This window comes from Phaenicophaeus curvirostris, chromosome 10 (assembly GCF_032191515.1).
Source record: "Phaenicophaeus curvirostris isolate KB17595 chromosome 10, BPBGC_Pcur_1.0, whole genome shotgun sequence".
Classification (NCBI taxonomy): domain Eukaryota; kingdom Metazoa; phylum Chordata; class Aves; order Cuculiformes; family Cuculidae; genus Phaenicophaeus; species Phaenicophaeus curvirostris.
The window spans coordinates 17366334-17393988 of NC_091401.1; the positions used below are offsets into that span (position 1 = coordinate 17366334).

The 27655-nt window shown below is 36.6% G+C and overlaps 1 protein-coding gene across 9 annotated transcripts in view; it reads left to right on the top strand.

Moving 5' to 3' along the window:
* PEX5L (peroxisomal biogenesis factor 5 like) overlaps positions 1-27655 on the top strand; it is a 112083-nt gene that overhangs the window by 82972 nt on the left and 1456 nt on the right. For 4 of the 9 annotated variants that reach the window (XM_069864681.1, XM_069864679.1, XM_069864676.1 and 1 more), the window contains 12 exons: positions 4306-4417; positions 6208-6417; positions 7549-7672; positions 8832-8928; positions 9379-9453; positions 14983-15078; positions 22058-22174; positions 23090-23233; positions 24074-24144; positions 25072-25269; positions 26291-26456; positions 26829-26986. In XM_069864681.1, coding sequence (XP_069720782.1) covers positions 4306-4417; positions 6208-6417; positions 7549-7672; positions 8832-8928; positions 9379-9453; positions 14983-15078; positions 22058-22174; positions 23090-23233; positions 24074-24144; positions 25072-25269; positions 26291-26456; positions 26829-26986 — 1568 coding nt within the window. The remainder of the gene's footprint in view (positions 1-4305; positions 4418-6207; positions 6418-7548; positions 7673-8831; positions 8929-9378; positions 9454-14982; positions 15079-22057; positions 22175-23089; positions 23234-24073; positions 24145-25071; positions 25270-26290; positions 26457-26828; positions 26987-27655) is intronic. The other 5 variants (XM_069864680.1, XM_069864682.1, XM_069864684.1 and 2 more) reach the window with 3 other exon arrangements.

Below are 27655 nucleotides of genomic sequence, written 5' to 3' on the forward strand. Positions count from 1 at the left end.
GATCACTCCAAATACATGCCTGATATAACTCTAATAACTTGAGCAGAGTTAAACTGGGGATAAATTTTGTCCAATATATGAAGCAGCAACCTGAAATTCAAAGTGTGAGACTGAGGACTTACCAAGTAGCATTGCATACACTGTAATGTCAGAAACCTACCCCAGCACCTGCTAATCTATGGCAAAAATATTAGTTGATGGCATTTTTTAGCATTATGTTTGATTCATCATGAAATGTCAGCTTCATGAAAAAAAACCCCATGTTTTTCTAGTATGTTCAATTCCTACAAGTACGTAGTTTGTATTCGTTAAGAATTAGGAGACTTCATCAAGTATTTGCTGTCTGTTTTAACCCAGCTATTTCTGTTGAAAGAAGATTATTTTTCACAGGAACAATCTGTTTAATAAGACACTTACAGCCTCTGGTCCTTAGTCATGGGAGCATGGGACTAGGAGGGATCCTCTGGGCCATGGGTTACTTCTCAAAAACAATCATATCATAAATGTAGAAAGCTTGTCAAAAGCCATTTTAAATAGTTAGCCTTTTTGTACCCCACCCTAAAAAAAAAATACTGTTTATTCACTTCATTGCTGTGATAGTTAGAAAGATTCTTTTAATTCTCAGGACAGATCTATTTGTGGACAGTTTAGATTTTTCTGTTGTCTTGCCAGCCTTTCTCAACAGCTGAAATAACTTTCCCCCTCCAGTGTCATCTAACCACTCTCCCTTTATGTGTACATGAAGAATAATTCCTACTCAACCTTCATTTTGTTAGCCTAAGCAAGTCAAACTTAGTCTCCCTGTAAAATGTGTTCATTATCCCTCTGATCATTCAGGTAACACATCTCTGGTGAATTTAGTGCATATGTTCACCAAGTAAGGGGGTCAGAGATGAGGAACCCTATTTGTTCTCTAATTTAAAAAAATGCTGCAAAGGCAGCAGAATAAAAAAAAAGACATAACTTAGTAAAAAATAAATCTTGCTCTTTGATAGCAAAATTGATGCAGTGGGTATTACCACCAATCTGCTTTTGGTTTAAAGGCAGAATTTTATCAAGGGACTTTGAAGAATGCACTGCTGGTATCAAATTAATGAGGGCCTGTTCCTGAGCAGGTCTCGCTTATGCAAACAACACAATAAAGAAATTTCCAGGGATGTGATAACCAGCTTTGAAAAGAAAAAAATATTTGTTAGACATCTGCTACTTCATACTTCCCTTGAATCCTGGAGATTTCAGATCATTGCGGATTCCTGTCTCCATACCCTCCATGATTCTGACTCTTAGCATTACTACAGCTCTTCCCACAGTTTATTCTCTTACCCCACAACAGGTTTCCTTCCCAGTTGGTTTTCAGCTTTTCCATTTTCCAATCTCCAGTGAGTGATCTTGGCTGTCTTGGTTCTGATAATTTTCCTTAGAATCGTAGAATCAGAGAATAACCAGGTTGGAAGAGACCCACCGGATCATGGAGTCCAACCATTCCTATCAAACACTAAACCATGTCCCTTAGCACCTCGTCCACTCGTGCCTTAAACACCTCCAGGGAAAGTGAATCAACCACCTCCCTGGGTAGCCCCATTCCAGTGCCCAATGACCCTTTCTGTGAAGAATTTTTTCCTAATGTCCAGCCTAAATCTCCCCTGGTGGAGCTTGAGGCCATTCCCTCTTGTCCTGTCCCCCATCACTTGGGAGAAGAGGCCAGCACCCTCCTCTCTACAACCTCCTTTCAGGTAGTTGTAGAGAGCAATGAGGTCTCCCCTCAGCCTCCTCTTCTCCAGGCTAAACAACCCCAGCTCTCTCAGCTGCTCCTCATAAGGCCTGCTCTCCAGCCCCCTCACCAGCTTTGTTGCTCTTCTCTGGACTTGTTCCAGAGCCTCAACATCCTTCTTGTGGTGAGGGGCCCAGAACTGAACACAGGATTCAAGGAGCGGTCTCACCAGTGCCGAGTACAGAGGGAGAATAACCTCCCTGGTCCTGCTGGTCACACCGCTTCTGATACAAGCCAAGATGCCATTGGCCACCTGGGCACACTGCTGGCTCATGTTCAGTCGGCTGTCAACCAACACCCCCAGGTCCCTCTCCTCATTCTCTCCTTCTCCCATTCTTTCCTCTTAAAGAAATTTTCCATGGAATATACTGGGAAACTTGATAAGCATCCAAACTGCATGCAATAAGGTACCCTATTGATATACTCTTACATGTACAAAACCAGAGTATTTTCTATGAACTTTTTTTACAGTGGTTCCTATAGAACTACTACTTCCTTCCTGCTGCCCTCCAAATGGAGTAGGACTTTTCTTTATGCTGTTAGTGTTTCACAGAATAGATCATTGAAGACCCAGCAGACCCAGAGGATTTGACAATCTTTCTGCTGGATGCTGTGTTACAGAATGTGCAACTTGTTGCAAAAGCAGCTGTTGCTGATGCTAGTTCCTAGAATGGGATGTGTAAACACAAAAAGAAAAATGTATCAAGCAATTTTTGCTGATAACTGGACATAAAGAAACTTTTAAAATATTAAAAATATTTTGGATAAGAATTAACTCAGCATCCACCTTCTTTTTTCACCAACAGAAATGAGTAAGGACTGACACCAAATCATAAATAGGAAAAATAAGGTCCTCCTACGTCTTAAATATCATTATTAGATAAAAGTATATACCTGAAGATAATGTAATTACTGTAGAGCCACCTTTAATGGAAACTGGAGTGTGCAGCTGGTATAAACAGAATTACCAATCAATCTTGAGATTTACCAAACTAAGCAAGTAACTTCTGTGTTACAGGGACAGCAACCTGGGCAATCGATTCAGAGAGCTAAGTCTGCATGGTCAAGTCCCCAGTAAGGTCCATATACAGTCTGAGTTTAGCATACACAGAATTAGTTTGGGAAAATATCATTGTAAATTAAAGGCGCATATTTGCACATCTTGCTACACACAATTGGGCAAGCAATCACTCATCTGCCTTCCATGTTACTCATGTAAACTGGTATTTCAGTGCAAAACTTTAAAGTCCTAGGCAAACAAACATGTACACATGTTATAGTCAGTCAGCATTAAGTCCCAGCTGAAATGTTTGACTCATCAAAATAATGGACTTTTTATTTTAATAGGTCCAGTATTTTTCTGGCAACTTTGTAATACAAAAAAACAAGCACCAAACAACAGCGAGTCTAAGCTTTTTAGCTGTAATAACTTTAGACACAATCCTGCTACTGAAGTAGCTAAATGCGAGTAATTATCCAACATAAAATGAGGATGAATAAATACCTTTTTTTGCCAGTTTAGCCCATGTTAGCACCCTAAATTTAAAAGTTCAAATATAAATGAGAGAAAATTTTTATAATTCAGCATTGGAAAAAGAGTGGGAACAGAACAGAGAGAAAGAGAGCAGAGAGGTTAAAATTAAAGCTGAAATAGCTCCACTTGAAAGTAATAGAGGGAAAACATGTTTTCACATTAATAAAGATAAAGTAAATGCAGGCCACATCACCAGACATCTATCCAGTTCAGCTTAGGTCTTGATCCTCCTATCAGAATTAGGTTGCAGAGAAGAGAATTTTGTTTATTAAATTGTTTTACTGCTTTGTCTTCTTAATCCCGAATACATGAAATAGTCTGTAATGCAGAGATTTCTTTTAGGTACCATAAAAACAATGCATTCATGCAATTACAATAAAAAGGGAAAACTCATCATAAATAAAAACTGTATTTCGACTCTTCACACACTCATGTGAAGAGTGAAGAAACTCATGAAGAAAGTTCATACATTCACCAGGCTCCATCCACTGTCATTCATGTGTCTTTGTATTGCAGAGAAGTGTATTCTGTCTCAGCAGGTTATTGTTTAATGGGCTAAAGCAAATTTGTTAGATGAAATGGTATTGTGCAAGTCCTGTGGGGAGGCATGTTACTGGTGAAAAAAAATGACCACTTCCAAATACTAAAAAAACTCTGCTTCATCTCCTGGTGACAGAGAAGGCCAACTTCACCCATTGATTTGAAGGGAGATACATCAAGCCTTGTATATTTAGCCCTATAAGCAATAGTATGCAATAATTGCTACAGAGAAATCACTTTGCTGCTTTATTTTTGTGCAATTTGTAAAACTAGAATATAATTTTCCCCTAAAAGAATGACTGAAGTTTTTCATTTGAAGCCCAGAGCTATTTGTAAATCTTCTAAGTGCAATATTTATTCTCTCTTAATCAAAAATAAAGCGCATGAAATTGTGAGAATATGTTTTATTTAAATTCTGCATCCCAACAACGCCCTGTGACCCTGGTTTATTTGTTGCTAGCTGGTGAATGAGCAACAAGAAAGCAGACCCCTTCTGAGCCCCTCCATTGATGACTTTCTCTGTGAAACTAAACCTGAAGCTGTTGCAAGGCCTGTAACATCAAATACTGCAGGTAAACAAAAATACTTTCCTATCCCTCACTAGAAATAAATAATTTTTATTTTATCTTAATTACAGTATATTTTTGTCAAGTAATTTCTTGATTTGTTACTGTTAATGTGAAATTGCAAGCTGGTATTAAATTATAGTTGCCTGATCTGTTAGTGGAGAAACGATAAAAATCGCATGTTTTCTACCAGATTTCTAGGGCTGAATTAAAGGAAACTTGTTTAAGTTCAACAGGATGTACATATCAGTTTGACCAATATTTGGTTTTGCAAAATGGTCACCTATGGGAAAGCCACACTTAGTCAGGTTTTAACCAATCTCGTTCCTTATTCTTGAAAGATTTTCTTTAATAAAAACTTGGATGGGATGTCAGAGAAGATGGAAGAGGTGTCAAAACAGTTTATACAGACTGAGTTTGGACACTTAATTAGTGAAAGGATCTAGCACACTCCTTAGCTTCTTTTTGTTGTAGTGAGATAGTAGAGTAGAGAATAAAAAGAATGTATCCTGAAAGCCTTTTGAATTATACTGAATCACATTTGAAGTATGTTGTCCTTCAGTAGTGTGTTTAGAAATTGGCCTCCTTCTCTTTGATATTTGTGCAGAGGTAATCAAAGCAGTTGAGCAGATCAACTGAGATACAATAAAATCAGCATAGCACTACTATGTTCTGTTGATAAGTCATAAAATTACTTGGCTTGTTAGAAGCCATTTAATTAAAATCCATGTACATGCAAATTATTAAGTGAATAATTGACAGCTGGGTGATTATCTTCACATCTAATTAATATGTGTCTAAAGCAATAGGCAAGTTCTAATCACAAAAACTGGAACACTGAATTAAAAAACAATTGTAAATAATATCTTTTCCTTTTATATATAGCTTAAGGTATTATAGGGATGAATAGAAATATTTCAGGTTGTTTAAGAGTGGTGTTTGTGGTAAAAAAGTAAGTATCTTTAAATTCTACATCAACCTGGCATATCTATCAGATTGGGGGGTGATGGGTAATTAGATTTATTTAATAACAAAATAAACAATTCTTATTCTACGAAGATTGATGAAGTTCACTGATTTACCAGGACAGATAAAGCACTGCACTGACCTTCCAAAAAAAACCTGCCTTATAAAATAATGATAAAGAGGGAGTTTTTCTATCTTTTATGTGCTAAAGAATTATAAATGTTACTTTTCAATGAAGAACTGAGGCTGAACTATACTGATATAGCCCTTAATAGAAATAGCAGTAGAATTTATAATTGTATTCAATATTTTTTCCCAAAAGACAGACAGCTAGAACCGTCGAAACCATCATTAAACATACCACTATTCCTTTATAACGCCAGAAGTCCACCCAAGAAACTATCTACTCTTAAGCTTTTCCCATAATGTCATGTGGCACAATGGTAGTGCCCTAAGCAGCTGCTAGCGGTAATTAATAATTCACAGGATTAAACCAAATCTTATTTAAAAGTTCAGTTGTACAGGGGAAACCTCACAACATAAGAAAATCTGTGAGGTAAGGCTATAGCCTTAAGACTTACGATTTCTTTAATGTTTTTAGAGGAAAAGCTTTTTTATGCTAATCAAGCTTTTTAAAACTACATCCAGTTAAGCACCTGAAATCCCTAGTCATATTTGAATGTGCTGATCATCCTCTTTAGCCAGGAAAGATACATAAAATCTAGTCAAATGCAAACACATTAGTAATATTTTTTTCCAATTAAACCAAATTTTTAAAAGTGACCTATTTGAATTAAAACAACATTAAATTCTAATGTTTTGTCTGTAAGTATTATCAACAGGTCTGGATCTCTTGGATCTTAGTGAACCTGTCTTACAAACCCAAAACAAAGCAAAGAAATCAGAGAATGCATCAAGAAGTGAAGGCTTAAAAGCTTCAACCCACAGAAAGAAGACAGACAATTCTGACCTTATCAGTGTGGATACTGAGCAGAAAGTCCAGGCTGTCAGAGTTTCAGACAAGTCTTCACTAGATTTAGGTAAGAGTGTAGCTATTTTATCAGTGCTACATAGCCTCACTTAGCACAAATTTATCCTTGCTACTATCACAAAACAATGAGCAACACCAGAATTTTTGTTGCACCACATTAGCAGGGAGTGTAACCTTTATTCCACATCATAAACTACTTGAAAAACCAAACTTGAAACACTGTGAACATATTTTTCCTTTGCCTTTGCCATTATCCCTATTAAGTGGCCACTAAAAATTGTAATAATAAAGATCATAAACTTAAAATAATTTAGTCAGGGTGAGTAAAACGGCAGAAAAATCTATAGGGGTATCATGAGAAAGGTAAAGGGCCAAGTCAGAGTCAGCCCATACTGGATGTTCTTTTCAGAACAGCAGATGTCAGAAATATACATTATATTTATAAATACTACTTTATCTTTGCATACAAGTTTAAAAAAAAAAAATTTAAAAATCCATTCTTGACAGCAGAACTGTATTTATACAGAATGAAAAAAAAAAAATCCCAAACACAACTCAATATCCTGCCAAGTATGATCGATAGATGAGCTTTGGAAAAGGTGAATTTAATTTAGTTACATCCAAAGTAAATTACTCACACTGCAACTGAGAAATTTGCAAGGTAAATGTAATTTATATCAAAGCAGCAAATTTTCCATTCATCAGCACAGAAATTCTTTTAGAGAAATTTATCTTCAACCAGGAGTTGAACATCTGATTTCTGCAAAGCAAGTCCAATGTATTACTGCCTAATACCAGTCACCTACACAGTCATTTTTAAATGTTAGTCACCAGTGGAAGTTTTATTTTTACTATTTAACTGCAATTAAAAAATTAAAAATGTCTAAAACTATCAAAAAGTTAATAGAATTCTATCAACAAATCTAAATTACATACAAGTCACTGATTTTAAATCAAGCGTTTCACTGACATTCTGACCATGAAAGCTAATAGATTTAGAAAAAAGTTGTAAACTCCCAAATATTTTTACAGAATATCAGCTAGAAAGGTGCACAACGTTTAACTAAAATATAGTCTTTGGTGACACCATTTTCTCTATAACCTACACTTAACAGAGGAGGAAAAAAAAATGTACAGCAGTTTTTTTAAAAGATTCATATTTTCTTTTCTTACTTTTCAGTCGATATTCAGACCCAGCTAGAGAAATGGGATGATGTCAATTTTCACGGAGACAAGAGTAGCAAGGGCCAGCCTTCTACAGAGCGAATATCATCATCTAGAGCTCCATCAAAAGAGCTTTTATGGTACAACATTTTCTTTCCCTTACAAAAATATTTCCAGGCCAGCTTTCTTAATTCACATAAATACTTGCTTGATGACAATTTGTATTATTGAATCTGTTATGATTACATTAAATATGTTTAAATAGACATTTTGCAAAATGTATCATAAGCAAGTACACTATAAATGACATTTTGCCAGCAATTTTTTATGCTGTGAAAAGCAGCAGGTGCAATTACTAAATAAACGGTTGTGAGAATTTTACAGAGGTGTTCAGTGATCCAAAACCAATTACAAGCATGTGAGTAAAATAAGTGAAAAAGGATGCTTGGCAGTGATTTGACAGTCACTGGATATCCAGTGTATTCTGATTATCCTACTGAGAGGGCAGAATTACTCTACAAATGGAAGAGGCAAGACCAAATATCCAAGCCAACTATTACCTCTTTCACGTAGTTCAACCAAAGTTGCAGGGAATGTAAATAAGGGAAGAACTGGACTTTGCCTTTGGGAACAGTTTATGTAGATTAATTCTGCTGCCTTCTGGGTAACATTCATTCACTACATTATGTATGACAATAATTATAATTTTCATACACTAGAAGCAGTTTTCTAACTAACTAATGCTTATCCTATATCTTAACCTACCCTTTATCTGTGTATTTCATTAACTTAGGGCTTTATACAAGTTTTGCCCAGTTAATTTGATTTTGGTCTACCTGGTTTCATTTTCTAGGAAGAAAGAATATTACAGTACAGTGGCACAAAAAGGCACATATGCCAAGGTGAATTCTTGTAATGTGGTGGATGATTCTTAGACACTGACTGCAGGTACAGTCTTGTGTCACTACATAACTTTGTTTTACTTGGCTATGAAAGAGAAGACCAGTGGTAGAGGCACAGGCTCTGTTCCATTATACTTAGTTTCATGCCAGTATACACCCAGGGCTCTGCTGGTGAATCAGGCCTGACTCTGTTCTATTGTATTTACTGTGGTCTACAGGCATCTGAAAAGCATGAGTGGGAACACGGAAAAAGGTCCAGGCACTTTTAATAACTTCAAATTAAACAATTTGGTTGAAAGAAACAACCTAAGTAATCAGTACGTGCTTATGAACTTGAAAGACTTAAAGCAGCATGTGTTAATGTGCATTGCTGAGTGTGTAAATGCGTTGTTTCTAGGTCCACAGAAAATAGATCACAGTCTGAGCTGACTAATGTCAAGAGTGCCTTGGAATCTGATTCAGCATCAGAATTAGAACTTGCACCTGCAACACAGGTAAGAGGATTTGGTAGATTTAGTAACAATAAAAAGACAAGTAGCAGTTCTCACACTGGCTAACTGTTCATGTTCTGGAAGAACTATTTAAGGGATATTTTAAGGATCATCAGTCCAAAGATTCATACAGATGAAACTTCACACAGCTTCCAAACTAATAAGTTACTAAAATAACTTAATTATATCAATGTATGAAACATTCAGAGTTTAACACTGCAGTGAACTGTGACCTTCTTGTACAGAGAGAAAGACTTCAAACTACAGTTTACAGTGTCAACATTCTTCCCTTCCTCCACATCTGAAATTCAAACTTCTAATGGTTTTCTATCCCTGTAATATACTTCTTCTCAAGCTCTTTTGGTCAACCAGGGCTCCCCAGAACTGGGAAATTGCTAAGGAATACAGGAAGGAATCATTAAACCGATGTTCATTAGCAGTTTATCTCCACAGGTGGGAGAGCAGTGTGGTCAAAGGACTTTTTCCTGCTGGAAAAGGAACTCTAATACGGAGGGCTCTGGGCTGAAGGTTTGTAGATTTGCCCGATTCCACTGTCATGTTGTCTATTGGACAGGACATTGTGGAAATGATTACTTAGAGCTGTATGGTTTCAGATATGTGTGTGTGCATATATGTGTACAAACATACATTTATGTACGCAATCATATGGATCAGGTTGCTTATACACCTTCTTCCCTGCTTCTCATCTTTAAATGGAAAAATTTCAAGTTCAGCCAATGCCACTGATAGGGGCATAAGAAAGTTGTTGGGTGGATTAACTTTTAGTTGAACATTATTTTCTGCCCTTCCAAAGCTATTTTTAGGTCTGAACTTCAAAACCTTTCTGTCAGATAGAAAATTAATGGAAAATAATAGCATCATTTGAAAATGGAAAAATGAGACATCAAAATGCCAATTGTCTTTCCTGAGATTATGTGCTAGTTTTTTCAGAAAATAGAAATAGAATCATTATTAGAATCCATTCCTCTGTTTTGGTTATGAAAAAAAGTCTCCTTTACTTCCCTGCCATCTCTACATGACAAACGGGAATTTTTTTTTCCCTTTGGAAAGCCTAACATTAGTTGTAAGGCATGACATCTTGCCTTTCTGTGCAATAGATTTATACATCTTAGTAACAGAAAAAATCTACTGCATAACATCCTCCTTTTGAAAGGGACAGTGTATTTTCACATGCTTTGTGCAGCTTATCTTCAAGCACCCCTTTCTAGGAGTTTGTTCCTCAGCCTAATAGATCTAAGTGCCAAGAAGTTTGTGCTTGACTGAGATGTGTGTAAATCAAGTAGGCAGCCACAGAATTTAAATGCTGTGGCTTTCTGTTAAAGCAGTTACATAATTTAGTGTATAACATGTACTTTATATGGTCTATTTCCTGTTTACACTAGAATAACTGAGGAAGAAAAAGCCCATATTTTTAATTCAATATAAATTCAGTCCGTTGAGGCTCCGTACTATTTTGTAAAATGACTGGCATTTCAAAATTAAACAAATGTGAAGTTTAATAAGCCAAACTGAAAAAGAAGCAGGGTATAAAATTCTCATCTCTTGTTCTGGTATATTTCATGTTTTGTTTTGTTTTCTAGGATGCTGGTTTTTTTCAAATTTATGGTTCATTCAAATAATGAAATGTTGTTTAACTTGTAATTAGTACTGCAAAGAAATTACCTGAAGTGAGATTAAGTTTTTATTCTAGGCAGTCACTTAGAAAGTTAGTATTTCTGTTCACTGTCTGCTTCATCCTGTACTTATAGTCGGCCTGTCAAAGTTGTCAGTGCCCGACAAACAGACTCACCCATCTTGACTGAGTTCTTAATCTTCTTGTAAAAGAAATCACATTAGAGCTTTTATCAGAGCATATGTTTTCCATACTTTGTCCTCTATAGATCTCGTCTATTTCATTTAAGGGTAGCCTTTGCATATGGAACAGATTCAGCCATACCCTAAAGATTTCATCTTGTCAAACTCGCTGCGTTTTCCATCAGCAATTTCTCAGACAATCAACTTCATCACTCTTTGACACATTACATTTAGTTCCTCAACATGAAATACTAACTAGCTGGGTCGCATTTTCATTAAAAATATGCAATCTTCTTAACAAAATCCTTTGTTAACCAGCATGTATTCCAATACAAAATCACAAAGGCAAGATTTGAATTAGTAAAGAAGAATTGAGGGATGGGGCAGACAATAGCATGGTGGCTGTCATTGGATATAGGCGTCTTGCTTTCAGTATTCCACTCCTATCATACATTATTTATCATTGACTCTTAAACTGTATTGGTCTTTCTTTTATCTGCCAATTCTGGAAAATTCCTTGATACTCTTTCATTAGTACTGAAATAACCTACAGTGTTTGGGGCTTTTTTGAAGGTTTTTTTTTTTTCTCTTATAGTTACAAACTACAGAGAGAGATAATATGTTCAATCGTATATGCGTAAGGTCTGTTCAGGTTTTAACTCTCTAAATGCCTACCAAGGCATTTTAGACATTTTATTGGCCACTTGAAATGCATACAAAAAAACCCGTGACATGCTAAAAAGCTGTACCTAATTCTAACGTATTAGCACTCTTAGGCAAATATACAACTTAAAGCTTGTAAACCTCAGAAATCTGCAGGTCGAGGTAACAATATTGACAGTGCAAAATTTATTCCCCACTTCTCCCCAGTAGCTACAGTAAGACTAATGGCTCTAATGGTCCTTGAATGTGTCAGTTACTCAACAAAGTGAAGAGTTACAAGGGACAGCTTTAGCTCATTATTTGAAGTCTGCTCAAAAGATAAGCACATAACAGCACATAAGCAGACTAAAAGTGCAGGAAGGTGTTTTTGCAAATGCATTGGAATGGAAGATTTTGTCCCTGAAGACAGCAGCCAGTGATCAGCTACAGCACCTCCACTGCAGAGTGGTGAACATATAAAACCACAGTCTTCATCCCTCAGACATACCCATTCCACCCTGCCCCATATCCCACCGGGACTCCCCTTAGAGGAGACAACTGCAGAGTCTCACCCCATAGTCAGCTGGCAATGAGAAGTTCTCCAGTGCAGGTACCACATTCCCACCCCCTTTCTTCCTGAACTAGCAAAAGTCAGTGAATTTGTTATACATGGGGTCTTCATTTCTGGGTATCACAACTGAGAATATGACTCTGCATTGTCTATAAGCAAATGCAAATTCTGTGGGTTCTGTCCATTTCTTTTTTCCCTCTGACTGTGCATTCAATAGAGGAGAAAGTATATTTCTGTGGGGATTATGTGGGGACAATGTGTATACACTGACATGTGGCAGAAGAGGCAACTTCTATGCTTCTTGTCTTCTTCTCCCCTTGCCTCTCTACTACCCCAACAAGCTTGCTCTCCCCTTCTGCAGAACTACTCAGTCTGAACATCATGATTTACAGTATTGTCCTTGACCTAAGGAAATTGCAGTCACTGGAAACAAAAGATTAAAAAGCAGAAGTAATCAAACAGTTTGAGCCAACTCATAAATAATGAAAAGGCTAGGAACATAATTAATGTCTATCAACAGAGTTTTGTGTCAAGAAAACCCGATTCAGTTGTTTGATCAGATTACAGGTCAGGTTGATAAATGCTGCTGTGTGATATTCTGCAAGATGTATACCATACCATATTCTGATTTTAAAATTAGCACCATACAATATGAATAAAGCAGTTGTTAAACAGATTTAAACTGGCTAGCCCAAGATCTCAAGAACAATAGTTATTTATTAGAAATTGTAATCATATGGGGGTTATTCTGTGATTCCGAAGAGAAACCATGATCTTCAATATTATCGATCTAAAAATAAACATGCAAGCTGTTCCAGATAAAAGTTGTATAAGATGAAATAGTGGAATAAAAAAATAGTAAATAAGGGAGTAATAAAAATGATCTGGTGACCAAGACATCTGTGTAAATACATATTCCAATACAGTCACTTGAAAAATCCTGCATTTCAGAACAAGAATGCAGGCTCTACTTACAAGCCCATGCTGGAAGGCAATTTGAAAATAATCTATGGCTCAGAGGGTAAGAGCATGTCAGCATGAGTGCTCCCTGAGCGGCACTGGGGCAAGAAGAGTGTGTAAAAGCAGACACAATTAGTGGGAGATAGGACATCACCTTATTTCTATATAGAGAAGCAGCAAGATGGGTACTGGAATAAAGGGTTCACTTTGGTTGTCTGTATGGCTATAAAAAAAAAAAGCTACAAAAACAATGCGGGAGAGTAAGAGAGACACAGGAAAGGTTGAAGTCTGAATAAATTACTCATAATGAGATAATTTAAATTCTCAATCTCTTTATATAATTTAAAAAACAATTAAAACCTGGTAAAAGTAATCAATATCTTTCCACAGAGAAAATTAGGAGTACTAAAAAGCACTTTAAACTGCTGGAAAAAGAGTAAGAAATTATAGTTGAAAACTGAAATTAAAATCGATAAGAGAAACAAGGAGGGCAATTAAACAAATTTGCAAACAAAGTGATAAAATTAAGGTCTTCTGTTTTTTTAAATTAAATCCAAGTACCTTCCTCAAAGAATTGTATTCCAGACAACCTCAATTTATTCCCTGTGGAATGTCAGTTTCATTCTGCAGATGTTGAATGACAAATACCAGCTTGTGATATACAAATAGGTTATTTGGACCAGTTATCTGTTCCACCCTAAATTCTATTAATCAATAACATAACTGTTTTGTGTATAGGACTGGGTTTTGGTACGTTTTAGTGACAGCCTGACGTCTCTTCCTGGCCTCAACAAATAAAAGGATTATTTTCTAAACAACATAGACCAGAGGTAATATATGTGAGAGCAGAAACAATAGATCCCCAGTGTAGCCCTTCATTCGTGCTCTGTGCTTCCTGCCACTTGCAGTGAAGTCCAGAAGCCAACAAAGAAGGCGGCGCACCACACATTTCTCTCAGAAACTGTGCTGTAATTGTTCTTTTCTAACCATATGTGTATCATCAACTTAGAACACATTTTACTCATCAGGCTCTACCTGAGAGACAAAAGTGTCAGGAACAAATCAGAAACTCCAGGGCTAGATTTACAAACAAATGTCATCTTTCTAGGTGAAAAAAAGATGTGTGTACACACACCGACATACGTGTTTGACCATAGCACAGAACTTAGGTGAACACCCAGAAATGTTTCAACTGTTTGCAGCACACACTCCAACACTTGCAAACATGACCCAATGAGTCTGCAGTAAACAGAACTAGTCTTTTAGCAATCTGGCTCATTGCAATTAAATATTACAAGTACAGTCATCAGAAATATAATAACATAAATTAATGCAATTGGGACTATGGTCAGGCAAATGGCTAATGAGTTTAACCTCTGACAAACACAAGGGGAAAGATTAGCAGTCAGAGCTGTGTTTAGCAAGATTAGGCCACTTCATGCTTTTCTATGTCATCATTGAATACTGTTTCGTTTTGTATTGTGTCTTTTGTGAAAAAAAAAAAATGTTTCTAATAAAAGAAAAGGGAGAAACTTGTTATGTACTTCCAGTGGGGTCGACTGAGAGTAAGGCATGGATGAGATTGCTGCTTGTAAAAAGGATTTGTCCTTACAGTGAAATCCATAGCAAACCTGGCTCTCCAATGTGATCCCTAAGCAGTATCTGAAATAAAAATGCAAAATGTAGAGGGGAAATGAGATGTTTTCTTCCTGGAGCATAGTGAGTGGAATGTGTTGCCACAATCATAACACAGGAGAAGGAACAATTAAGGTGAAAGTCTTCTACAAAATTGTCAGCTCTTCCCTCTGCAGCCCAACTCTTGCTTGGATGTTTCTTTATCTCTCATGCATCTTGAGTGAAAAGAAAAGTCTGGAAAAAATAATTTACCTTGCTTCCCATGAGGAACAATCTCTGCTATAGTGTCAGAGAATTGAGCAGAGTTCATGTAAGGACACAACAAGTTTTGCCCAAGAAAAAGGCCATTTGAGGCTCTAGGCAATTAAGCAAATAACTCAGAAATGTGGCAGAGAATATATCATCCCTTTCTGATTTATTCTTTTACTTTTTAGGCACGATCAATGAAAGAGCAGCGTTGGGGAGGGCCTCTTCTCTCCAGAAATCACTCCTTGGAGGAAGAATTTGAAAGAGCAAAGGCAGCTGTTGAGGTATTACTTCATTTGCTGTTTTCATTTTCAGCTAATGTTCTATGGATTTCTTATTCAGCTTGCAGCACAAGTATTGGAGAAAGCTGGAACTGGAATATTGCAAGCAGAGTAAAGATAGGTCTCCTGGAGTTACTAATTTAAAATAGCAAATTGTCTGCTAAAAAAAAAAAATAACCCCAGCTATAAATGCAGATTAGACAGAAGCAGCTTTTCAAGTTCAAGTTTTGTATTGCAGTAGTAAGTGGGTAAAGAAAACTTCCCTAAAAATGTTAGTATTTCCAAACAAAGTATAAGAGTGAAACATATTTTTCCTCAGCAACTGAATGTGTGCAGTTATTTAAGCTCAGACAGAAACCAATTCTCCACAGTGGGACTGCACATATAGCAGTAACCATGCACCAATGCGTTTTTATAATTACTGGCAGAATCTCAAACATAGATGAACTCTTGTTTCCTCATAAATCAATTTCATTTGAACAGGTGCAGGTATTTGGACAGTTCTCCTATCACACATCTGTTTATCACACATACTACTACTTTTCCAACTTGAAAAATGCCTCTTGACTACTGTCCTATACCACTAGTCCCAGTTGAACTGATCCTGTCTAGAGACAAGGTGTCATACAGGGGCTTTTTAACAGAATCAGAAAAAAAAAATATATATATACAAGCATCGATCTTGAGCATCTTCTCAGGGATTCAGTCGGTAACCCTTCAAATTCCCAGTGCCACAGAACTCGAGACAGTTGCATCCCACTGAGGATATATGTTCAGGGTGAATTATGTAAGAGTCACTGAAATGAGTTTCTAGGGTGAAAAGGATGAGGCTGTGAAAACAATTCCTCAAAATTGATTATTTTTAGCATTAACTGCAGTCTCATTATTCTACAACACCTAGATCACTTCAGGGAAATTTGGGGTTAGATTTAACTTTTAGTATCTGTATTTTAATACTCCTTGAACTCAAGTTTTATACCATTGTAATTCCAGTTTTGGCAGTTGAATATTCTAGATTTATTGAGGTTGATTACAAACAAAACTAGTGTAAAATCATTATGCTGGCTCCTAGCTAGAAACAGAATTTCTTATTTAAGAAATTAAATTTATTTGTAGGGGATTTTTAATGATATGCTAAGGTAAGACTGTATGGTTTCTACCATAGTTAATTAGGATTTTATTGCATACCTAAAAAGTTTTAAAATCAGCATACAGGGCTGAAATGGACACAAGCAGTGAGTTAGCTGTTTTGTAAACTATACAAAGAATGCATTTTTCTTGTATTTTCTGAGTGCATTGTTTTTTCCTCATCAGACAAATTCTTTATAAATAACTGTTGGTGAAACACAACAGGTTTTCTAATGCCACACATCACACACATTTACTCCAGGTAGGAAAGGAGAAACTTGCTTTCAAATTGCCGCTGCTTAAAATACTCTAGATATTCCTAATGGCACTGCCAACTGATGCTTAGAGTGGAACTTGTTGTTGCTGATTGCAACACAGGGAATCTGATGATGAACATCTCTGCATTAGGGTTAGTGGTTAAGCAAATGTCAGTACTCTTGAAATTGCCAGAAAGCGTGTGTGATGAGAAGTTCTCAGATATTCAGCAGAAATTAACATTAGTTGAGGCCAACAACAGATTATGAGACATTACTGAGTTACTTTACAGAGTAAAGTGAAGAGGAGAATATATTGGAAAAAAACCAAACCCTGCACATTTAAAGGTCATTCTAGAATCATAGAATTGTTTGGCTGGAAAAGATCTATGAGATCATCAAGTCCAACCATACCTGTCCACTTAAAAACCGTATCCTTGAGCACCACATCTACCCATCTTTTAAATAACCACAGGTACAGTGACTCAACTACCTCCCAGGGCAGGCTGTGCCATTATTTGATAACCCTTTCAGTGAAGAAATTTTTCCTGATGTCTAATCCGAACTTAACCTGGCACAACATGAGGCTGTTTCCTATCACCTGTCATTTGGGAGAAGAGAACCAACACCCACCTCGCTGCAACCTCCTTTCAGGAAGTTGTGGACAGTGATAAGGTCTCCCCTCAGCCTCCTTTTCTCTAGGCTAAACTACCCCAGTTCCCTCAGCCACCTCTTATAAGACTTGCTCTCCAGCCCCTTCACCAGTTTCATTGCTCTTTTCTGTACACGCTCCAGAGCCTCAGTGTTGTAGTGAGGGGCCCAAAACTGAACACAGTAGTCAAGGTGCAACCTCACCAATGCCAAATACAGGGGCACAATCCCTTCCCTCTTCCTGCTGGCCACACTTTTTGATACACACCAAGATGCTCTTGGCCACTTGGGCCACTGCTGACTTGTATTCAGCTGGCTGTCTGAACACAGACAGGCTGTTAAAATGTTTTAATGTCTCAAAAACAGCCATTAAAAAAAAGAATCTAATTAAATGTTTCCCTAACTGTGTAGCTGGCAGTCTTCAGTTATTCTTCTGCTTAAAACAGAAGCTTGGACCAGGTAGTTAAAACGTAAAGGGAAACATTCTTCAAGACCTTATAGAGCAGTTATTTTCATTTGCATATGAAAAGAGCTGAAATTTCATCCTAGCTAAAATGAAGTGGTAATAATACCAGAGTGATTGAAATAAATTGCAGCCCCTCTCAGGAAGATTAGTACTTTCTTAAGCAGAGAACAGATAGGATTCAAAAATTCATCTTCTAGGCTTTGGATATTTCTGTAATATTCTTCAACTAGGAAAGCTCCAAGTGGTAAGATTAGCCAGAAAACTGATCAAGAAAGCAAATCTCAGGTTCTTTATGGCCTAGTTTGAAAGGAATTAATTAACAGTTCAGTAAATGAAGACACCAAACTTCATCCTCTACCCAATATTCACTTTAGAGCTTTGGGAATGATTTTAAGATGTCAGACTTTGAGATTAATGAAGATCTGTGAGGTAATTCTTTCTTAAGAAGGTTTAAAGATGTCTATGCCATTGGGGAATCTTATAAGAATAAAGAGATAAGTAAATTAGCTTTTTCACTAGAGGAGGTCCAGATTCACTTGCAATTACTGGGTACTTGCAGACTTGGCTACTTTTTCTGTTGTTCTGGAAACTAGATTTGATTTTTGCCTCATCCCTTTGCTTTGTATGCAAGGGAAGGACAAACAGCCTAAAGTCATCATGATTTCTAGGTGCCATACCAAATATGTTTTAAGATAATCTTTCTAATAAGTAGCTCTGTACTACCAAAAAATTGGTACTTTTGAATATTTTAAAAATGCCACCATGGGGATTCAGATCCATCTTGTACCTATACTCTGTCAAAACTATTGTTTTATCATCCACTACACTATTGGTAATGAGTCAGAATAAATAAAAATGAAACCAAGAAAGTAAAAAAACCTCCAACTGAGAAAAGGCTCAGAGATGGAAACAAGCAATTTTGATATTTTTTTATTCCACAACTCCCTGATGTAGAGGTTGAACTGCAGATGCCACACTGTTTTGTTAGTTTATGCTGAAGACATTTTGAGCTGTCCTTCTCAGCATCATTTTATTTACACCACCATGTCACAGGAGCCATCTGCTGTATAATATACTGTTATGAAGCATCATAACATTACAGCTAAAATATGTGACAACAGTAGGAAGAAGAAGAGATTAAGTTATTCTAGCCTAGGAAAACATCATCCAGAATCATCAGTTTTGTGGTTCCTCAGAATACTGGTTAGAATCCCTTCCTGTGTTACTATTTTAACATCACTTCTGAATGTGCTTAAGACTGCCTAAACCCCATTTTAAATTGGGATTTAGAAGCTTGCCTCTTTCAGATGCATTTTATTTGGTACTTAATACATGAATAAAGAAGAACCACAGAACCTTTCTTTCTTATTCACTGACCAAGAAAGAACGTTGCAAATTAAATTTTAGCAGTACAAGACAGGCAAAATTCCACTCTTAAAGTTATGAAAATAGGTAACTTTAAAAATTAGCCAGCAATATTCAGAAAGTACAGCCCATCCCCCTTCACTGTATCATAGGAAGTAAAAAGCCTGGAAATATTTTGCTTTCTATTTAACTGCTTCAGCATATTTTTAAATACTAAGAACAAAAATAGCCTATTTGACTAAATGCAGGCTTTTCTGCTTGGAAGTAGTCAGATGGTGTGAATGTTTTTTCTGGCTGTTGTTCCACTTAACTGCTGCAGATGATCTGAGAACATATTGAACAGGTTTAACTCATCTGAAAACTTTTGGTACCTTCAAAGTAATTCACCAGCCTTAAGGTAGAAAAAAAGATTGAAATTAAGTAGTTGGCACCAGTCACGTAGCAAATAGAGTTAGAATTAGATCTCAGAATCTTGATCCGAAGCCAGATGTTCAGAAATACTCAATAATAATTTAACCTTCCTGCCATTAAAGTCCATGAAATAAATGCTATTACTAACAGCTGAAATAAATGTAGGCCTTTAATAAAGACTAATATTTATGGTCCTCTTCCTCAAGGGCATTAAACTGCTCTGCTATTGGCATCATCATTTGTCATGGCAATATTATAGCATTTTATCAGGTACCATAATTGTGCACGATCCAGTTGCTCAGTGCAGCTTGGCCATATCAGTTTCAGAAAACCCACATGCTGGATGTGCTGGTTCATGTCCAAGTAGCATATGATGAGTTGAGAGACTTTATGGCAAAGCAGGTCTCCTCCCCATTACATTTTTCCTCCACCTTTGACTCACTATAGACAGACATTAAGCATGGATACTTGAATACATAGTGATTAATTAGCTTTTTTTAATTGGAGTATACATGCAGTGAACTACATGAACTATAAATACATAATTAAGCAGCAGAATTTGAACTAAAGACCTAAAACTACTTAGATGATTGCTTATGATCTGCAGAAATGTGAAATGTTTTCAAGCCATTGATTCATAAGGGATTTCCATGGGAAAACTAAAAGCAAAAACTCTAATATAAACTCATGTGTATATGTATATAAAAAACTAATTCTATAAGTTAATCTGTTAAAAAAAGAAATAACTAATTACTGTTCAGTACTGTTATTAATATTAATCTGTAGGAAAGAGAAATTTCCACTCCATCACCTCTGCCTGAATCTTAAAATTACTGCTAGGAAAACACAGTCAAGTAATTTTTTCTTCAGCACAGTGTAGATTTGAACTGAATGCAAAATAATTGATGGAGACATCTATTGCACAGGACAGTTTAAGAGATTCAAGTGCCTCTGGTCATGGCTGGTAAGAGTAAAAAAGAGAGCAATCTGATTCATCATCCTAGTCTTTTCAAGTCCTAAATGGACATTTCAGCACAATTTCACAACTATTTAAAAGACTGTACACCCATCAATTTTGGAATGAAAGCAAAATTTTGAAACCTTGGAAGTCATGTAACGGAGTTGTCATGTTCTGTTCACTTCTATTACAAAGAGGGAAATCTCCTCTCCAGGAATGAACGACTCACGTTTGTTTCATAGTCCACAGAAGGTACCTTCACAGATCCAATAATGGCAGGACTCAGACAATCCTGAGATGCTGGAAGAAAGTGCTGGATATCATGAGTCACATGCTACAGTAGGAGCAAAAGGGAAAGGCCTGTTAGATTTGTAGACAGGGAATTCACCTTATCGTTTGTGAAGCCTCAAAATTTAAAGCAACAGCACCCACCATTAGCCAATGCAAGTTCTCTTAAACCTTTGCACCTCATTTCAAATATACTACAGAAATATTTCATTGCTGACTCATTCTAGATATGTTAAAACCCTACACTTTTCTTTTTCAAGGTGCCTAAAAACAAGGATTATAGCAAGTCATGCAGTCATGGACTAACCTCTGTTTTTGCAAATCATGCCTGGCTGTGGAGCAGTAGCAAAGTGATCAGTCTTGTAACGAAGAATCAGACAAAACTATACCACACCAGTTTATAATACCTTCAATTAATTTTTTATTAGCACCAAACTCTCAAATAGTTCTGTCTAAACCTCAACGGAATTATTTGCACTGCTCTTTTTGACATGAATACCCTGAGAAACCCCTCAGTACTGTCCCATTACAGAAGTTCTGGCCATGATCTTGTAGGAACTAGAGAACTTTGCAAAAGCTCATAGGGCTGAGCATATATTCTGCTATGGAACTGCTTTGCGGAGCCTGTGACTAATGCGTGGAGGCTGAGAAAAGTAGCACTTTAACTTGGATTCTCCCCTCTTTATTTTAAAATCCTATTTTTGCTTCTTGGCATCACTCTCTGGTAGCCACAGTGGTTTCCTTACTCTGGTTGTAACACATCTTAAATATCATTCTTTTTTCATCATTTCTGTTTCTCTTGGAGATGCATTTTTTCCTCTTGTTTTTGAGCTGAATGTTAATTTTACTGTACAATTTTATGCTCTCTTATAGATTCCTCTTATCAGCACAGTATATGGAGTAACATGAGGATTTCTCTACTACACCCAAAAGCCCCATTTGTATTAATTCTCTTGTGCAAACACCCTTTGTCTAAGTTTTGCCATTACTCTTTTACGCAGCTGAAAATTATGGTTACTATACTAAAGTGGGATGCTTGCTCTCCTTTAAACTTTTTTATCTATTGTTATTCTTTAGTATGTTTGCTTAGCTGTTTCTTTTTTTTTTTCTTTTTATGGCTAGTGAATAGCAGCATTCTTTTCCTATTTTATGTAACAGTTTGCTGCTAGCATCACCAAGATGCTGTGTAAGCTGCTGCTAATCCTGCTTCAAACAGAACATAGGCTGTCTCTGAGTTAAAGAGTTTTCTGTTGACAAAATATATTCCAATACAAGAAATGAAATGCAATTAGATGCAATTCCAAATTTGTCTTGTATTATTTTTCGGTATGGTTATTAATAGAAATAATACTGCTATGCAAAATGGCCAGACTCAGACCCCTGGTAGAAAGAAATTAAAATAAATTAAAATTTTGTTGTTTGTTTGCTTCCCCTTTTCTCCCCCCCCTCTTTTTCTTCCAGTCAGACACAGAGTTTTGGGATAAAATGCAAGCAGAATGGGAAGAAATGGCTCGCAGAAACTGGATTTCAGAGAACCAGGAAGCACCAGGTCAAGTCACCATCTCAACCATTGAGAAGGTAGCACAAAGTTTGTTAATGCATCCTTCCTGTGCAACACTGGAATGAGACTCAGCTATTCCAGGGAACTCAATAAAACTCTTTGGACATGGAATCTAATTTTACCCAAAAGAGCTCACCCTCTTTAAGTGTCTGTGAGAGGGGCAGATTTAAAAGACCATATCATAGAGAGAGTATATTTAGACTTCCACATTGCCTGAATTCAGCTGAAAGGATCGTGAAAGAAAGTGCTGAATGGGCACTTAAGGAAGGGCACCAAATAAAAAAATCTGGGATAGCACATTCAAACACTTCTGTGGATAGAAATAATAGAGATTCTGTCTCTCTTCTTCATTCCCTCCATTGTGTGTTTTAATTTCATTAATTTATGTAGCTGATAATAGCATGCACCCTTTGCACTGCAGAGGCAAGAAGAGAAAAATGCAACTTTTAAAGAAATCCTATAATAAACTCAGATGCTCGCAACACCCCTCTGTATCTTGAAGGTTAATTGAAAATTTCAGTGTAGTAACTGAACAGACACCAGGTTACAGTCACTGTACGGAATCAACTGCTAGAGGTGTGCTCTTTACCATCAAATTGAATGCATTTGGCTCATGCTAGGTTCAGTTCTGGTTTTATTGCAGTCAGTGTGAATGTGCTACTGTCTTTGACAGGAGCAGGAGAGCCCAACATGAGTACCAGTAAGTATAACTTCAGAGCTAAAGTAAAAATAAAGAGTGCAGAAATACAAATGTCCCATGTTGCTGACCTTTTACACTTTCTGTCATTGAAATTCCATGAGGGAGCTCACACCAGTTTCATAGAATAAAGGATATTTACATCCAGTTGGAAAATAACGAGTCATTTAATTTTATAGATTTGCGATTCCTTGCTACTGTGCTTCATCACGGGTCCGTTATCTCCCTTCTCCAGGGGTATTATTTCCATACTGAGAATCCCTTCAAAGACTGGCCTGGTGCTTTTGAGGAAGGACTGAAAAAAATGAAAGAAGGTGACCTGCCAGTTACAATCTTATACCTGGAAGCTGCTATTCTGCAAGAACCCAATGATGCAGAGGTATTCACTCATTTGCCTTCTACTGATAAAGGAAAAGGGGACTCCCTTTAGCATGCAATGACTGAGTGATTTTGAAGCTCGAACATTTTTACTAGTCAAAACTGACTGAAATCGATTGAATGCTAACGGTAGTTTTGGAACAGTGTATGGCTTGAGATTAAGGTGAGCTCTTCATAAGATGAGAATCTATTTTTGGAATGATGACATTTCCAAGTTTGCACTTAAAAGTATTTGAAAGAGACTATATTTCAAACCTTTCCTTCTTTTCTGATGTTTTCAAGCTATCTTTTAAATGCTGCTCTTGAGAAGATGAACATGTTTGGTGTCACAGGAATGTTAACAATTTTTTTTAAGTTTTATCAATTTTGCAACATAGTTTTCAGTGAGTTTTTTATATTTTAATTTCTGCTTTATGTAAAATATGAAAAATAGTTACAGTGCAAGTACCTAGGTCTCTTCCAATCTATTGCTACCTTAATTTAAGCAGCAGTGTTTTGAGAAGCAGAGAGAATCCCCAGATCCTCTGGAATCCCCTAACCCTGCACACCTTAATTTTTCCTCACCTTTTTCCGCAAAATTCTAGCAACATTTTAAATGTACAGTAACTCTAATTTAAGAAATAAGCATGTGATCCTACACTAACAGAATACCTTTGCGTTTGCTGATTATAAATATTATCAAGCCCAAAGTTCTTCAAAACTGCAGTGATTTGTACTGTAGTCAGTGCTGGACAGAACCGCTATTTTTATTCACCCTGCTTCTTAACAGTGATATTAGTTGTAACTCTGCTTGCAGTTGGGTATATATAACAAAATAACGCAATTATCATTATTTTTCTAGGCCTGGCAGTTCCTGGGCATAACGCAGGCAGAGAATGAAAACGAGCAGGCAGCCATTGTCGCCCTCCAAAGGTAGATGAAGATAATTGCTAAATAAGGGGTCTGATGAATACTAGGTCATGGCAGCCGAGGTATACTTAAGGACATGCTTACCTTGTAACATGAAGCATTTATTTAGCTAATGAAAGCGTTGACATAGATACAGAAATCTTGCCAGTGATTTCAGAGGGATGACTGGTGATTAAGATTTCTGTTCTATTAATAAAGTGCAATATTTAATCTAGTCATTTAAGTGGTTGCACAAGAGAAAATTTACGTGGCCTGATAAACATGAATGAGGCATAATGTAGACATAGTCCCTTTTTGATAGTCTAGACACTTGACACGTTTTCTGTAGTTTGTCCTCTAATGAAGAGGTTTTCTTAATTGGAACGAGCGCTCTTCATCTCCTAAATACTAAACTGACATTTTAAATTTGATAAAGATGTGAAGATCACTTGTATGTACTTGTATGTAAAATGTCAATTCCAAATTATCAGCAGCATTATTATCTTTCTTTAGTAGTTTTCATGCTTCCATTTGAAGCAAGTACCTTTTCCATATTCAGCTGCATTTTGTTTTCAAATTACTTCAGTATAGTTGCAAACTATTAAACTGTTCACTTTAATTTACATAAAGCTTCTCTTTGTTTACTACGTAGATACTATAAAAATGAATCTACCTACATTTACTCATAACCAGAAGGATGAAAACAAAACTTAGATGCCCATGTAGATGTACATATGTGTGCATGCACAACGACGTGCATGCATGTGTGTATATATGCATATGTAATGCACTTAGCACAGAAAAATAAGACAAAGTCCCTCCTTTAAAAGCATTATTGGGGATATTTTACTTGTGAGTGATTTTTTTTTTTTTACAGAGATTATTTTGTAGGAATTCAAGAATTGCGTTTGGCTAAAAAAATGTCTCAATATATTTTTGTTTTCCACCTAGGTGCTTGGAACTACAGCCAAACAACTTAAAAGCTCTGATGGCCCTGGCTGTAAGTTATACTAACACTGGCCATCAGCAGGAAGCATATCAAGCTCTAAGAAACTGGATAAAGCAAAATCCAAAATACAAGTATATAGTGAAAAGCAAAAAAGGGTCTCCAGCACTTACCAGGAGAATGTCCAAGACGACAGATGAAAGGTAAATACAGCGTAAATCCTGGTTTTGATGACAGGCCTTATGTTTTATTCTTATCAATTACAAGATAACTTAGTGTAAGCAAAAAATAAAATATATGAGTTCTGCTTTCTGTGTGTTACTCTTCCTGGACCTCATCCCTCTGATATCTGTTGTTGTCAGTGCAGAGGTTTTATGAAGCCTACAGAGGGTACGGAAGCCTTAAATTTTGGCATCTTACTTCAGGGGTCTTGGCTAATCACTTGATCTGTTTCTCATAAGAATAACTACTGGTTTTGCCAATAAAGAACTCTTTCATGTCCGAGAGACAAATCCAGTGTTAATAGTTTTAATAAGCCTTCACACTATCTCACTTGGGTTCATAGCTGCCCTTTGACTTCACAGAATCATACCATCAGTTAGGTTGGAAAAGACCTTTAAGGTCATAGACTCCAACTGTTAATCTAACACTGCCAAGTCCACCACTAAACCATGTTCCCAAGCACCACATCTACTCATCTTTTAAACACCTCCAGGGATGGTGACTCGACCACTTCCCTAGGCAGCCTGTTCCAGTGCTTGATGACCCTTTCTGTGAAATAATATTTTCTAATACCCAATCTAAACCTCTCCTGGCACAACTTAAGGCCATTTCCTCTTGTCCTATCACTTGTTACTTGGGAGAAGAGACCAGCAATCACCTCGCTGCAACCTCCTTTCAGGTAGTTGTAGAGAGCAATAACATCTTCCCTGAGTCTCCTTTTCTCCAGGATAAACAGCCCCAGTTCCCTCAGCTGCTCCTCATAATACTTGTGCTCTTTGTTATATAGGTGAACCTTTTTATCCCAGACACGAGTTTACAACAACACCTGAAAGTAAATCTTTGCCATAACAAAGCTGAAGAAGTTAATTTTCAAATTTTAATAGCAGTGGATGTATCAGGAACAATATACAAGGGTTTACATTTCTGGCTATGCAAACAATATCGCAGTATTTGTAAAGAACTGTAAGATGGAACTTCAAGTTATTTTTCACCCTTGTCTAGCTCATTACTTGAAGAAGTGAAGGATTTGTACCTGGAGGCTGCTCACCAGAATGGTGATATGATAGACCCTGACTTGCAGACGGGACTTGGAGTTCTTTTCCACCTGAATGGAGAATTTAACAGAGCAATAGATGCATTTAGTGCCGCTTTGACTGTTCGGCCAGAGGTACATTTTCTGCTTTTACATTTTAAAGAATTCAGCTTTACAGGTCATTTTCTTTCTCCACTTTTGATTAGGCTAATATTAATGAGATGTCACTTCAGGCACTAAAATTTTACTATCTGAAATAGAAACATTAATTACAATATAGTCCCATTTAGAAGCAGATTTATACATGTCCGATTTCTAGCTTTGTGTTGATTAATTATACTAGTTATATAAAGTTGCCTATAATCATGAGTCAGAAGCTCGCATTCTGTGTCAATTAAGAGAAGACACGATACCATTATTTTCCATAGTTGTCCTTACTTTGCAAGCAAAAGTGAGGTATTTTGTTCTTTTTTGACGCCTACAGTAGAAAACTCATTTTCTCACCAGGACTACACATTATGGAACCGTCTTGGAGCTACCTTGGCAAATGGGGATCGAAGTGAAGAAGCTGTTGAGGCCTACACACGTGCTTTAGAGATCCAGCCTGGCTTCATTAGGTCCAGATACAATTTAGGGATAAGTTGCATAAACCTAGGGGCATACAGGTAAGTTACAAAAATGTGTAAACAAAAAAAGTCAGGGATTCTAACTACAGTGTCAAAATTCTTTTTCTAGCTGGAGCTGTCTAAGAAAAGAAAAATCATATAGCTACATAATATCTGCTATTGTAAAATTTTGTAATTATTTTTTATGAAGTACTAACAAAGCAATGATGCTTTTCTTATTCCACAAATTATACATAACAGAACTACTGAATGTGTATCAAAAGAAAATAAATCCCTCATTCAGCAAGTTGCTTAAGCATTTTTTTAGCTCTAAGTGCAAGTACTCTTACTGTAATCAGTGGGATAGTTCTCACAGTTAAACTTAGCCCTGTACTTAAGAGCTTTTCTAAAATCTAATAAAAAAGCCTACCTTTAGAAGGGATTCTTTACTTAAATTGCTTCAAGTAGTTAATGCCAGCAAAACAATTTTTTGTACATCCTTCAAGGAAAAAGGGTGATGTTTCAGGGGCCCAACTGTCAGCTTAACAGAGTTAAGATGAAGGGGAGCTACACAGCAATGAAGACAACATCCCAGACATATGAATAGACTGAGTTCTGCATACTAGAAGCCATATCCACTTGTTTAAAGAAAATCAAGCAAGAATATCAGAGACCGATAAGCTGTATTTTAAAATAATATACTTGGTTCTAGCATAGGACTTTAGAAAG